Source organism: Lactuca saligna, chromosome 6 (genome assembly GCF_052625555.1).
Source record: "Lactuca saligna cultivar CGN05327 chromosome 6, ASM5262555v1, whole genome shotgun sequence".
NCBI lineage: Eukaryota > Viridiplantae > Streptophyta > Magnoliopsida > Asterales > Asteraceae > Lactuca > Lactuca saligna.
The window spans coordinates 176349251-176365077 of NC_136422.1; the positions used below are offsets into that span (position 1 = coordinate 176349251).

The following is a 15827-nucleotide window of genomic DNA, read 5'->3' on the forward strand; positions in this document are numbered from 1 at the left end:
CTCATTTTTTTTCTTCACCAAACGTCAGGGTATGTGCGGGAATCTTCATTCATTTTATTTTAAAATGAAAATAATATTAAAAGGAGTAATAAACATAAAGATTACTTAAAAATAAAAACCATTTCATTACTTAAAAATTACATTAAAACAAGCAAGAAAAAAAAAACTAGAAAACAATAAATATTAAAAAAAAAAAAAAAAACACAATTTAGAAAACAAAATTAATATTCAATTTTAAAAAAACCAAAATACATCACTACGTCATCACCATTCTCGTCATCGGAATCATCGCTCTCGATGACCATATCTGAATCATTATCTAATTCGTCAAACAAATCATTGTATCAATACTCTGTCGGCGGTTGAATGTGAGTCTATAAGCGTGCTCCACCAAATCACATGAAGGACGTGATGAATATCGCGATTGTATACTTATTTTCTATTTGCTCTATACTCTTGCGTACCAACGACTACTCCTTCGATATTTGTCAAAATTTTGTTTTCGTTGTATCAACATATCGATCATCATTCGCCTTCAAAAATCATATTATAACTGTGCGCCGACTGCTAGTACTTGCCAACGTTTCTTGAGTACACCAAATGTTCACTTCACTTCCTTCCTAGCCGACTATTGTGCCTCTTTAACATTTTTTTTTATTTTGTTCGTTGTTCGGACATATAAACGATTTCACAAAAACAGATAATGGAGGATATAAAAATAAATAAATTATATACACACACTTCCAATTACATTACCATTTAAAAAAACGGCCAATAGGAATCGAAGAGTGCGGCAAGCGGCTACCTCATCTCTTTCATGCACCCTCCTTCTTGCAGGCATGGCGTGGTGTTCCGATGTGCAGGAACAGCTCCCGCATCCCATTCACGCCGCACACCGACGGGTCTTATATATGTTTGACATTGGTAAAAAAAAAAAAAAATATTGATATTCCAATTTAAAGTTATAAGAAAAAGTTTCTTCCTGAGATCATATTTGTCAAAAGCTCAAATTAGTAAATAAAATTAAAAAAAAAAAAAAAAAAAAAAAAAAAAAAAAAAAAAAAAGTTAAATTTAACTTTAATTAAATTAAAATACATATTATGGTTTTAATATTGCTGTGAAAAATGGGATGATGGTCCTTGAAAAAAAAAAAAAAAATAGGGCAAAACGGAGACCGGACCACCCTTTACCTTTTTCTTCCCTTCTTCCTTCGTTAACAAAACCTTTCTTGCCATTCGGTTTCTTCCCTTGGAGCCATTGGAGCGTGCTCCACACTTCCAGTTAGCTCTCTTGCAGCCAATTTCTCTCTAAAACGCAAGTAGATTCGTTGAATCCTACATTAATTGATCAAAGTTCTCATATAACTTCTTGAAATTTAAAATTATCGGAACTGCTCCGTGATATCGTCCAGGTATTGATCAATGTTGTTTGCTACTGATACCCGAACTCTATTCCGTCCTGTTCGATCAAGGGTTTTGTTTGAAATTAGTTTAATTCGTTTAAAACTGTTGAGAATCGCTAGACCGGCTTTGGGTTTCTGTTGATCAGGAACTATTTGACAAAAAAAAAAATCTTAGTTGAATGTTGTCGACTACGATTGGTTTCCAAAGCCGATTTTTTTGATCTTAGCACAATGTTTATGCTGAACAGAATTTCTATTTCCAAATCCTTCACATATGCTTACTCCGTTATTTAGTTCCCAGTTTCCATACTTAGGTTGCCCAAATCTCTGTAAACTCCAGCACTATTCCTATTCTTGAAATTAACGTTTTTTTGTATCTTGAAACCGATCAATGCTGCTTAATACAACTGAAACTATCTGATCATGTATCAGAAAAAGGGCTTAGTTCATATACTTTTGTTTCAAATTTCCTAATTCACAGCTTCCAAAATCTTCTAGGAAATGTCAAAGATACAAACTTTATCCAATTGTTAATATTTTGCTACCATATGACATTTCAGAAACTCTATTTGCTCAGATGGCCAATAATTCTCAATATCCTGGCATACAGGTAGTAGTAGCAGTAGTTTATAAAGTTATAAAAAAAAAAATCAATCTTATAAAATTAAACAAGTATTCTATTCCCTCAATGATCTTATTCTTCCACTTTCATTATGATTTATGATACAACAACAGGCTCCTCGACCTCCTGTTGCTCCAATGGGCCCACCTCAAAACTCATATCCATCAGTCCCAATGCAAGTAAGTCTTCATGTTCAGAATTCAGATATTCTTTCTGTAAATTCTCCATTTTTTTTTAACAATCTGAAGTAATATTTTATTATTTTGATGTAGTTTCGGCCAACAGGTCCACCAAGGGCCCCACCCCAATACATGCCATTGGTGTCCCAACAGTTTCTTCCTGTAGGGAGGCCAATGCAACATCTACCGCCACATGGCATGGTGCCACCTCCCCCACCACCACCTGCCGCCCAAGCTTTTTCAGTCCCTGATGGCTCAAGGGTGGCCTTTTCTATAACATACAATGTAAGAATTAAGATCAACCAAACATCATTGAAATTGTAAATCATATGTTGTTGAATTAATTGAATTTATTTGTTTATAACAGACATCAGCAACTTCACAAGTGCATATAAGTGCAGAAGCAACTAGCCAATATCAGCCAACATCATCCTTAAACAACATTCTACCTACTTTTCCTCTGTTGCAGCCTGTTGAAAAAACACCAGATGCACCTTCTGTTTCAGTAAGGATCAAATTAAGGATTCTTTTTCGTTTTAATGTTTTTGGATTCGACATTTTTATAAAAATTAAAATGTTAGGTGACAAGTGATCTACTGAAACCTGTTGAAAAGGCTCCATCAGATTGGATTGAACATACTTCTCGCAGTGGAAAAAGGTATGATTTTGATACTTTTATAAAAAAAAAAAAACTATATATTTTTTTCTTTAGATCATTTATAAAGTATCAATAACTGCTTCTGTTTCAGATATTATCACAATAAAAAGACAAAGATGTCTAGCTGGGAGAAGCCTCTTGATTTAATGAGCCCAATTGAGGTGTGTAAAATGTAAATAAATGATTTGAGTTATTGCTTCCTCTTTATAATTTATATGTTAAAACTTTTATATAATCTCAATTATGAACAGAGGGCTGATGCATCTACAGATTGGAAGGAATGCATTGCTCCTGATGGAAGAAAGTATATATAATCCACAACCCTCTTTTCCATTTTTTATTTATATTTATCTTTTATCTACGAGTTATCAAGTTCTAATTTTTTTTTTTTTTAAAATCTTGATAGATATTACTACAACAAGGTTACAAAGCAATCAAAGTGGAAAATACCAGATGAACTCAAGGTCTTTTCTCTTTTTCAATTTTCAACAATCCATGGTCCTTTATACACCTTTTTTTTTTTTTAATTACTGATTTGACAAATTGAGTTATGAATATGCAGTTAGCTCGTGAACAAGTGAAAACTGAAAGTAAAACCACTGATCAAGAGTTAACAAAAACAAAAGATGTTGATAAAGAACATGAAATTGAACCCTTGGTTTCTAGTGTAAAAAATAGCCCATCTTCTCATCCTCATGAACCAGTGTCAAGCCCAGTTTTAGTCCAATCAGGAACTTTGCTGACTGCTGAGCTGGCAACGGGACCCACAGAGTCTTCTAAAGAAGTGAAAGCTTCTGAAGAAACATTTCCCAATCATGTTGCCACATCATTGTATAATAACACTGAGGATGTTTCAGTGAAAGATGCTGAAAATGGAACTCCTATTGGTAACTTAGAGGTAATTTTTTTTCATTTTTTTTTACAGTTGATGTTAGTTATTATGAGTATTTTATTTGATATAGTTTTTTCTTTTTTAATGATTTACAGGAACCTGAAAAGAGCAGTGTAACTAACTTAGAAGAAAAAACAGTTGATCAGGAAACTCAAGTTTATGAAACCAAACAGGTATTTAATTAATTATTTATTTGTTTACTTTTACTCAAAAATATTAGTCATATGTTTATTTTTTTTTATACATTTTTGTTTCAGGAAGGAAAGAATGCATTCAAGGCTCTTTTGGAAAATGCAAATGTAGCTTCTGATTGGACATGGGATCAGGTACTTGTTGACTGTTTGTTAAAAATTATATTTTGTGTTTATATATATATATTAAAGATTTTTATTTGTTGTAATAGGCAATGAGAGTGATTATAAATGACAGAAGATATAGTGCTCTTAGATCACTTTCAGAACGAAAGCAGGCTTTCAATGAGGTGATTTTAATTTTTAATAATTGGTAAAGTAAAACTAAAACTTGTCTAAGATATATTTTTGATTTAATTTTAATGCTTCAGTTTATTGGACAAAAGAAAAAACATGAAGCAGAAGAGAGGAGGAATAAACAGAAAAAGGCACGTGAGGAGTTTAAAAAAATGCTAGAAGTAAGTCACCTATATTGTTTTGTATCTATAAAATTATTTTATTCTTGTTTACAATCAATCTTGTTTTTATGAAATTATTCACAGGAATCTAAAGAGATTACTTATACCACTAAATGGAGGTAAATGTTAAATGATATATTATTCATTATAAAACAATTATTATTATTATTATTGACTTTTGATTGAAACTTTGATGTAGCAAAGCAATTGCAATCTTTGAGGATGATGATCGTTTCAAAGCTGTTGAAAGATTTAAAGAGCGTGAGGAGTTATTTGAGGATCATATAATGGAACTTGAGAAAAAGGTCAATTGGTCAAAGATTTTTTTTGATTCTTTGTTATTTATTTATATTATATAATTGTATATATATGTATGTATGTTAAATATGCATATGGCATGACTTTATTCTCAGGAAAAGTCTAAGGCTTTAGAGGAGCACAAGAAAAACAAAAAGGAATACATTGAATTTCTGAAATCTTGCGACTTTCTCACAGTATTTTCTCTAACTTATTTGAAAATATATATTTTCTTTATTCCTTTTTTATTTAAAATTTACATATATATATTTAGGCAAGTAGTCAATGGAGAAAAGTGCAAGATCGTTTAGAAGCTGATGAAAGTTGTCTGCGCCTTGAAAAAGTCGATCGCCTAGAAATTTTTCAAGTATATCTTTTAAACTTTTTTTTTTTTTTTTTAAATATAAAAAGGAATCATTTCGTTTTATTAAATTATTCGTTATGTCTCAGGAATATATACATGATCTAGAGAAGGATGAGGAAGAGCAAAGGAAACTCCGAATGGTATAAAATTAAATTCACTAATGAATAATAATCCTTAATTTTTTTTTGTGATTATTTTTTTTTTATATATATACAGGAAGAAATAAGAAAAACTGAGCGAAAAAATCGTGATGAATTTCGCAAGTTGATGGAAGGGCATATTGCTTCAGGAATGCTGACTTCAAAATCTCATTGGCGTGAATACTGCAATAAAGTAAGTCAATAAAGTTTTTATCTTTTTTTTTTTTTAATAAAAAAGACATTAAGATTAATGTTGTGTTATTATAGGTAAAAGAATTACCTGCGTATTTAGCAGTTTCATCAAACAGTTCAGGTGCCACCCCAAAAGATCTTTTTGAAGATGTATTAGAGGAGCTAGAGAAACAGGTATTTTTTTTTTAAAAAAACTCTATTGAATTAATTGTGTACATAAATATATTCTATATTTTTGAATTGTTTACTGATATTTGTTATATAAAATAATAGTACATTGAGGATAGGGATCGAATAAAAGAAGCAGTGAAAATGAGAAAGGTGTCCATGTCCTCTTCATGGACTCTTGAAGAATTCAAGAATGCAATTGCTGAAGACATTACTTCTTCACCTACAGTTTCAGCTGTTAATTTAAAGGTGTGTGTGTGTGTGTTTTTTCCAGCATAAACTAATTTTGATGGTTGTGGATAATAATTAAAAAAGTTTTACTTTTTTTGTTTTTTTAAAAAAAGATTGTATTTGATGAGTTACAAGAGAGAGTTCGTGAGAGGGAAGAGAAAGAAGCAAAAAGGCGTAAACGTCTTGGAGATGACTTTTATTTATCTTTGAGTAATTCCAAGGTTTGGTTTTGGTTTGATTAGATTTTTATATAAATAATATGTCAAATGAAACTGGAATTTGTTTCGTTTTAATTTAATTAAACATGGTATTCCTTCAGGAAATTACTTCATCTTCAAGATGGGATGATTTTAAGCCACACTTTGAAGCCAGACAAGAAAACGGGTATTTTCTTACATTTATAAAACTGGGTTCTAAAAGGAATAAATATGATATATTTTTTGATGTAACTTTTTTGTTATACAGGTTTACAGTAGAAGAAAGTTTTTTTAAGGAGATATTTGACAAACACGTAACAGAATTAAAGAAAGCAAGAGACGAGAGGAAGCACAGGGAGGATAAGGTAACGTCTGAATAAACAAAAAGTTTATTTAAAAAAAAAAACGTCTTAATCGATTAATGTAATCAGGCGAAAAAGAGTCTGGATAGGAGAATGGAGAAATCAAGAAGGGAGAAAGATAGAAGTAGTAAGAAAGATAAACGTAGAAAAGATGATTCAGATAGTGATAATGGGGAAAGAGCTGGAGACTCATTCAGTCATGATGATAATAATAATAATAATAGTAACAGAAGGTCTGTAAGAGAAAATAATAATAATAGTAATAATAAAGAAAAGAAGCATAGAAAACGTGACAGGAGTTTGGATCATGAGGATGATAAAGATCGGTCTAGGGATTCTTACAGACATAGTCTTGAACGCAAAAGGGTAAAACAGGTAATTTCTTCTCTTATTCAATTCTTTTTTTTTTTTTTTTAATTTATTGAAGAAGGATTATGTTATATGAATGAATGAAAGTATTTTTCTATTTTGTGTTAGTTGGAGCAACAATCATCAGTGGAGTATGAGAGCAGACATAAGAGATACAAGAGAGATCACAATAGACGTGGTGAGTATGATGATCAAAAAGAAGCTGAAGATGGTGAAGTTTGGTAGTTAGTTATTTAACTGATTTTTTTTTTTGTAGATATAATTTTAGTTTTAATATATAGCTGATTTATGTTGCTATAATCATACTTATTCTCTTTTTGAGTCTCTTAATGATTTTTGTTGTTGAAAACAATTAAAAAAAAAAAAAAACCATAATCAACATCAACATAACTACCTACACAAAACATATCAAATACCTTTTTTTTTTTATACCAATCTTGTAACTCACGCAACAAACATACACCAGTTGCATTTCACAATGATTAAGATAAGAAATTACAAGATCTCAACAGAGTTTGCTAAATAAATTCTTGAGGCATTGAACACAAGGTAATTACCATAATATCCCTGACAAGTTCATGGGCATCCATCCTGGCAAAAAAGATAACTTTAGTACACCTGTGTTCATAAGTACTAAAGCTTTTGGTGTAAATAATGAAACTATAACAACAAACTAGTTAAAAATATATTTAGTTTCTTTATAATTGAATCATAAAATTACTAAAAACCCAAACCTTAGATACGAGATTGTTGTTGGCCTTCATCAAACTTGTGAGAACACTCTGAGTATGCAGATCCAATACCCACTCCTGCACCAAAAGCAACAGATGCCCAACGTGTAGCAGGAGAACCTGTTACAAAATCATCATTTATAATGATATGAAAATACAAAGGAATTCAACTCTTTACCTCAACACTTGATGGGATTTGGATACAATTATACATATAAGGCGATAAAAATCACACATTTTAAGGCGATAATTCTAGAACAATCAACATCTACAAATACGAATTTGTTACTCGTTGATTCGATTTGAGCCTCCATCAACTACCGAGGTCAATTTTGCTAATTTAGTTTCTCTTATTCATGTAAGATATGCGTGGAATTCAAAATTGTCTCTCCAGAAAGCCCTTATGGATACTTATAGAACACACTAACAATTCAATTAGCAAACAAAATGTAGTCGATATGCATCTATTACTAGTGGATTTTGGTCATTAGAAATCCAACAATTATACGGAGTAAAGTGAAAGTGAAAGCAGGGCAAACATCAGTGAAATCACAAAAGGGGGAAATGGGTTTGAAGGAATTGAGAATTGAGACTGGCGGAGAACTTACGGAAGAGGAGTAGGGCAGCAAGAGCGCCGGTGGCAGAGGAGTATACGAATCGACGAACACCCAAATCAAGATACGCATCCCACTTTGCATTAAGATCGTACGCAGATGATATCTCTTTGCTTTCGGCCATTCTTTCTTGAATTTGAGATTTGAAAACCAGACAGATTATTTTTCCCCTTTGTTAACACGACTTGTTTCCTCCTAATTTCAAAGGTTAAAAATACTTTCCTGGACCATCTTCAAAAAGCTTGAACACAATGAAAATGAATTCTGCGCGAGGCCTAGTGGATTGGTCCAATGATTGGGTATTGGGCCAATTCTCAAAAAGGATTTGGATTTGGACTTTTCTAAAATAAATGCTATCAGGATTGTATCAAGTGATGTCTTCAACGAAAGATTAAGGATTTAAGTCTTAACAATGTTAGTAGCCTATAAGTAGTGTAAAGGGTGAATGTTTGTCGTTTTAAAAAAAAAATAATAATAAATACTACAACATGTAAATTCCTCCAAGTTCGATCTCAGTTAAACCAAAAATATACATATATATCATGCACAACTTTAAGAATGTAACTTTTTGGCCAAGGATAGATTATGTAAATTTATTGTTCCTTGTGTGTTAGTTAACTATTTGGACTGTTGTTCCATCATAAAATATATTAAATCCTAGCCTTTCTAAATACCGATGGTTAATTTTTTTTCCTAGTGCAGTTTATGTTGATGATTTTAGTGTTACCAATATATTTTATTGTAGTTATTATTACTATCGAGACATGATGAGTTCACTTTACTCACCGAGACTGAACATGTGGAGTGGACACTCAGAGTGATAAATGTGGAATCAGGAATACGGGGGTTTGGGGCAGCGCCTTGGATACATGGTTCCAAGGGGCAGAGCCCGTGGCGGTGTCAAGGGTAAAACCAAATATTTTTGGCAAATATGAGGTTTTTTTTTTTTTTTTTTTTTTTTTTTTGCGAATTTAATATCATGGTAACCTGAAAAAACCGAACATACTCAAAAATCTTAATAACCTTAGTGTTACATTAAGTATTTTAGCAACTTATTGACACACTAAAGCACCCCCACATTAATTTGGAGAAACATCAAACGTATCATTAAATATGTTAGTTTTTAACACAAAACATAGTGAACATTTTAATCTATTTTTTTTTAATTTTTTTTTAACCACTTAAAAATTAATATCTAATCTCTTGCTTGGCATGGGCTTGTAATTAAATTCATGTGGTTTAAACATATTTAGTCATGAAATTTACACTCACTAATTTCAAATAATAACAATAATAAACCGCACATATTCTCAATATAATATTTTTTTCTAAGATAATTAAACAAATAACAAAACAAATATAGTATCTAGGGGTAAGCATGGTGCGGTTTGGTGCGGTTTTCAGACCAAACCGAACAACAAACCGCATGGTGCGGTTTTTGCATTCTTAAAACCGTTGGGTGCGGTTTTGCAATGGTTCGGTTTTTCGGTTTTTAAATGCGGTTTCGGTTTGTATCGGTGCGGTTTCGGTTTTTAAACCGTGTTAAGAATTTCGTGCAGTTTTCTTATGTTTTTTCGTGCGGTTTTTTAAAACTGTAAGAACTGAAAACCATGTGCATGTAAGCTTGTATTGTGTTGTTTTTTTTTAATACATTCATTTTCAGCTCAAAACAAAATTACATAATCAAAAATTGTAAGTCGCTTAAAATACAACTTGTCACTACTCTCACAAACTAATTAATGATTGAAGGTTGGTTGATTTTGAGTTAATTTGTTACAAGCTTATTACATGTAATCGATTAGTACGTTTGGCTAACAATAGAACATTTCTTTTGCACCTCCTATAGTTTTATACAAACACAAAATAAACATATAATAAATATATTATCGTTTATAACTATTTTAAATAGAATGTATATAATATACATTGATTGATTTATTACTATACACACTTGCGGTGCGATTTGGTTTTGATGGACCGGTTTTTAGGATAGAAACCGCACCGCACCGTTGACCTTCGGTTTTTGCAAAAATTAAATCCGCACCATTGGTTTTTGCAACGGTTTCGGTTTTTCGGTTGCGGTGTACTGCGGTTTTGTCGGTTTTTCTTTAGTCGGTTCGGTTTTTGCTCACCTCTAATAGTATCTTAAAACGAAGAATGATTGTCATTACAATTACAGTTTACAAGGATATGTAATATACCAATATACTTTGATCAACCTTGCTCTAATCGTGGATTTGCCATCTCATAATATTGTTTTTGTAAAGAGGGTAAACGCCATTTTAGGCGGCCTTGCTGTTGTTGTATAGTTGCATGTCACAAGAAATCCTTTTATTCTTATTTCTAATGTAACCACTATCCGAGTATTATATGTATGGTATTTCTTTTTATATTGAACTAGTATTTTGCCCACTGCATGTTGTGCTGACGCTGATACGTTTTGTAAATTGAATTATGACAATTATATTGATAAAAGTCAGATAAAGTTGCATTTGTTGCTGAATACATATACACGGTCGGTACCACTGACAAAACTAACGGTTGATGGGATAAACACGAAAGTTTAGAAAGTCGAGGGGTCAAAGTGACATTATACAAAGTTCAGAGGCAAAAAGGGGTTGAAGTGACATTTGACAACGTTGAGGAGTGTTAACTCTAGGAAAATTATATTATGTATACTATGCGGGTTAAACACGAAACTTTAGAAAATGGATGGGTAAAAGTGATATTTTAGTAAGTTTTAAGTTAAGGGGACTAAAAGTGACATTGTACAAAGTAGAATGTTGAAAAGTGTCATTTCACAAAGTCGAAGGGTGACAAATATCGGTGAAAACATTCACCCAACTTTATACCGAAAACATATTATATGTGACTAAACTTATACGTAGGAAACTTACATAAAATTAAGCACAAAAAACATATACAAAATTGACGTTGAAACGTAAAGAAATTCAAATTTGCACCAACATTTACATAAAGATAAATAAATAAGATTTTTTTTTTAAGTTAACGAATAGAATATCAAATAATAAAAAAACATCTTACATGTGACACAGCTCATACGTAAGAAGCGACAAAGAGTAAACAAAAATAAGCATTGATACGTAAAAAAATTACGTCGAAACTCGAATTTATACCAACATGTACGTAAAAAAACAAGTTAGTTTTTTTTTTAAATAACAAAAAAAAGTCTAAATTTACATCGAAATGTTAACTGCCTTGAATTTATACCGACGTGTATATAAAAGTATGCACCTAAAAGATTAGTTTTTTTTAATTAACAATCAAAAGTTACTAAGAAAAATCATATTATATATAATAGGGGGAATAAACATGAAATTTTAGAAATAGGAAGGCGTGGAATTGATATTTTACAAAATTAAAAATGGAAATGTCAATTGACATTTTAAAAAGTAGATGGTTGGAAAAATTTTACAAAATATTTTAAAAAAATAGAGGGGTAGATCGTGGGTGTTTGGGATAGATTTTCAAATAGTTTATTAACTTATTAGCTTTTCAAAAACCTAATAAGTTAAAAATGTGCTTGGATCTTAAAAAATAGCTTTTGAAACAATTTTTTTGAGCTTTTTGAATAGGCAAAATGGAAAGGGTTTTAAAAGCTAAAGAATTAGAGCGTTTTAGCTTTTTAACCACAAAATTACAAATATACCCTCATCCATCGCATTCAATTTTACAGGTCAAAACACCCATATTAAGATTCTTTCATCTCATCTCTCCCATGTGTCTCTCATTCTTCACCAGAAAAGCACCCAATTTCTGCTCCGATTTCTGCTCCAGTTCAGAAACGATCCTCCTCTGAATTCTGCTCTAGTTCAGCGTTGTCGACTTCGGATTCAACCTCCACTTCCGATTTGGTAAAAGCTACGATTTTTTCTTATTTACATTGCATCTCATATTTGATTCATTTGGACATTGCATCTCCGATTTTTTTTTTTTTGTTCATCAACTCCATATTCGATTTGTATGGTTTTTCACCATTTAAAATGCAGTGGGTTGTGGGTATGGTGAAGAAACAGTTTCATTGTTGTTTTTTTTCTTGGTTCGGTACCCATAGTGGGTATTGTATCCCCCATTTTTTTTTGGAATAAGTTAAACTGAGAAATTTGAGAAATTGATGAAATTGGAGAGGGATTATTGATGTTAACTGTGAAATTGATGAACCTGTTAGTTGTGTTAACTGTGAAATTGGTTATATGTGTGTGAATTTCCTTGGTTTGATGTTAATTGTTAGTTTGTTACCTACTAGTTGTGTTAACTATGAAATTGGTTATATGTGTGTGAATTACATTGGTTTGTTAATTGTTAGTTGTGTTAACTATTAGTTTGTTTACATCTTCTTATTAAGTAGTTCTCAGATAATGAACAAAAAGTACTACACTAATGTTGTTGATTATGAACCATCTAAAGAAAAGAATAGAACAAAATGTGTATGGGATAGTCAAACCTTCAAGGATTTTGTTGATGTGTGTGTGATTGAATTTAACAAAGGGCATAGAATCGATGGTCACTTCAATAAGATTGGGTTATTTTATGTGTTTATGTTATCCTTTATGTGTTATCGTTAATTTAATAAAGGGAATAGAACTGGTGGTCACGACTGATGAAGCGAAGATGGAGTTCCTTAAGTTAATAATAAAATAATGACTTGTGTTATCCTTTGACATCTTGTGTTTTGAGTTTATGTGTTATGAATTTATGTGTTATCCTTTGGCATTATGTGTTCTCAGTTATCTTTTGACGTAATGTAATCGACATTTTATTTTATAGGTTATTTTGTTTCCATAATGTAATCGACATTTTTTTTACTAATGTAGGATGGATAGTGATGACTCTAATCCATCTGATGATAATGAAGTGTAGGTGGAAGAGGATATAGAATTCAAAATGTTATGTGGATTAGCTCTAAAAGGGATATTACTATCTCGTAGGCATGTTTTTAGACAATTATGCACACATCTTGTTACAAATTACGGATTAGAACAAACACGAAATATGTCTATTGAGGAATCAGTAGGCATGTTCTTGATGACTTTGGCTCATGGATGTAGCAATAGATTTGTTCAAGAATTTTAAAATCATTCTGGAGAAATGATTCATATGCATTTCGATTTAGTTTTGGCATCCATGCTTAAGGTGAGTGGCGACATTATCAATCTAGCCGAAAATTATAATGATGATGTTCCCAAATATATATAAAACAATCCTCGATATCATTCTTTCAATGATTGCAGTTGTGCTATAGATGGGACACATATAAAGGCATCAGTTCCAAAAAAATGAGGAAGCGAAGTACATTGGTTGAAAGGGATATGCTACATAAAATGTAATGGTTGTCTGTGATTTTAACATGTATATAACACCCTGTTTCAGGTTGTTTCTAAATTCGGGATTGTGGGTTGGAATTCGATAATGTAAAGGCTTTGGGCTTTGAGAAAGTAAAGTTGGGGCTTATTAAAGGTTGATAATATCGGTTGTAAGGTCTAATCCCTTGATTTGTATGTTGGATCCGAAAGGGAAGAAATGGGAAAAGTTATAGATCAGGATTCTTGTGTGTATAAAGAATTTTAGTTCAATATGTTTTAAATTAAAAGTAATGAGATAGGATTGTGGGGATCTTCAATACCTTTCCATGGATATAAATAACGCCAAAATCGGAGTTGGAATAAAGAATTTATGGTTATTCAAAGTTAAGATGGAAATGAAAGTTAGTAGTACGTCGGGCGTACATGAGGTGGATGCAGGACATACATCATTAAATGAACGCAAGTTTCATGCAGTACGCAGGGGGTACTCGAGCTAACCCAAAACCCTAATTTTTAGGGTTTAGACACTACTTAAAGGACCTTAAGTCCTTGAGACTTGCCTTACCTTCAACCTCTACTCCCTCATTCTGTCAACTCGTCACCCTAAACCTATTTGTGAGAGTTTAAGGCCTTAGTGTGGTTTCTTGTGAAGAAAGAATCCATCAGAGAAGCCTTGATGAACTTGAAGCTTGAAAATCCAGAACTTTTATTATATTTTCAAGCTTCAGGAGGTATAAAGCTTGAAACTTTATAATTCTCTTGCTTAGATCATGGTTAGCTTAGAAAGTCTCGTGCTTTTGGTCCCATGGCTTGATTCTTGTGAGTAGAAGCTACTCCGGAGCTTAGGTTCAGCATTTCTTGATGTTTCTGAGGTTCCTACCGCTTAAAGATCGGACTTTGATGGTTACATTTCACCCATGCATGAATTGTTGGTCATTTTGTGAAGTTATGAAACTAGGGCTTGGTTTTGGGCTCTCCCTAATCATGAAAACTCATAAATTCAGGAACTTTATGACTTTAGGCGTCCCTTAGAGTCAGATCTAAGAGTTGGACATGATGTCTTAAGGTAATAACTTAAAAATTCGATTTTGCATTAGTTGGATTACGCAGGGTGTAACGAGTTATGCCTGTTTTCTTTTTTGTAGATTCGTGGTTCGCAGGGCATAGTTATGGTGTACGCATGGCGTACTCCCAAGATTAGAAATATGTCATTTTGGGCTTTGGGCCAAGTTAGGGAGGGGGTAGCTTTGGAAGGGTAAAATGGTCTTTTACCCTTAGTGAAAAAGAATAAGAAATGGACTTTGATGATGGGATATCACCCTAATTATTGATTAGGATTGGTTTTGATATATTCAGTTTGAGGAGCTTTTGTAGCGAAAACGCGTGTGTGATCAGTTATCTGCATATTCAGGTAAGTCTCATCAATGTATGTTTAGGGTCGAAGGCACCAATATCAACCCACTAGAATGTGTTATGTAGGATGTAAGATGTCTTTGTGACTCATGCACTGATGTGTTAGGTTGGGCCCATTGAAATGCATGTAGGGCTATGCCTATTTGCATGATTGGGTTGGGCTCGTTGTATGTTGGGCTAGGCCTATTTGTATGCGGGGCTGGGCCCGTTGACTAGGAAGGGCTAGACCCATTGTATGGGTTAGACCCAATGTACGGACTATGCCCAATTGTATATATGGTATGTGGTATTTTGGGGAACTCACTAAGCTATGTGTTTATGGTTTTATGTTTATGTTTTCAGGTAATTCCAATTCCAAACGGAAGGTGTAACGCCCGTAGATCCTGGTAGTCAATTTAGAGACGATAAGCATCAAAAATGACTTTTTGATAGAATATTAATTAGAAGTATTAATCTTAACTAAGTTATAGTATATGTTACAAGGATTTCGTACATATAAAGAACACCGAAATCCGATTTATAACAAAGAAGTTACGACCTGTCGAAGTTTCGCACCAGAACCGACACGACGCTGAACGACGTAAATAGTGAATTTACATTAGAGCGATATTTGGCATTAGCGATCTCTATGAAAGTCATAGAATACGTTAAATCAAGAGCATGCATAAAAAGAACGTCTAAATCTGACTTCGTATGAGGAAGTTATGATTTTTTGAAGTTTCAGCATTTGCAGTATGCAACCCGAAACTCGAGATTGAGATCGAGTGATATTTAGCCAAAACTTTCTAAATGAGAATTGAAGATCTCATCAATAGTAGTCCAACGTTAAAAAGACAGACGAAAACGAAGTTCATATGAAGGAGTTATGAATTTCGAACGAAGTTTTCCTGTCCCGACCTACTAAAAATAATATATTAAAAATAAATTCAAAATTAGCCGGCGAAGTCTAAATAAAAGTTGTAGATCTTGTTTTTACCTACGCGTCGATATAAAGAACGTTGAAAACGGAGTTCGTATGCGAA

The 15827-nt window shown here is 32.5% G+C and overlaps 1 protein-coding gene across 3 annotated transcripts; it reads left to right on the top strand.

Annotated features, from left to right (window-relative positions):
- Positions 1-1168: 1168 nt before the first annotated feature.
- LOC145000508 (pre-mRNA-processing protein 40A-like) lies at positions 1169-7056 on the top strand. Of its 3 annotated transcripts, none has more exons than XM_078959745.1 (27): positions 1169-1412; positions 1964-2016; positions 2139-2204; positions 2298-2489; positions 2572-2709; positions 2786-2862; positions 2954-3023; positions 3114-3166; positions 3269-3326; positions 3425-3760; positions 3850-3927; positions 4012-4080; positions 4158-4235; positions 4317-4403; positions 4488-4522; positions 4603-4708; positions 4817-4897; positions 4975-5067; positions 5151-5204; positions 5281-5397; positions 5472-5570; positions 5670-5813; positions 5909-6016; positions 6115-6179; positions 6261-6357; positions 6424-6729; positions 6832-7056. In XM_078959745.1, the coding sequence occupies exons 2-27, from the start codon at positions 1981-1983 to the stop codon at positions 6946-6948; spliced, it is 2760 nt and encodes a 919-aa protein (XP_078815871.1). In that variant the 5' UTR covers positions 1169-1412; positions 1964-1980; the 3' UTR covers positions 6949-7056. The 3 variants fall into 3 exon arrangements, with proteins under 3 accessions (XP_078815871.1, XP_078815872.1, XP_078815873.1); XM_078959746.1 differs by having other exon boundaries at positions 1964-2013; XM_078959747.1 differs by lacking the exon at positions 1964-2016.
- Positions 7057-15827: the final 8771 nt, after the last annotated feature.

Bases quoted from the DNA above. Each gene is read 5' to 3' on its own strand.
- LOC145000508 (XM_078959745.1), top strand. From the start codon at position 1,981: ATGGCCAATAATTCTCAATATCCTGGCATACAGGTA. The intron at 3,024-3,113 runs GTGTGTAAAATG...AATTATGAACAG, and splicing joins ATTTAATGAGCCCAATTGAG to AGGGCTGATGCATCTACAGA. The intron at 4,898-4,974 runs GTATTTTCTCTA...ATATATATTTAG, and splicing joins AATCTTGCGACTTTCTCACA to GCAAGTAGTCAATGGAGAAA.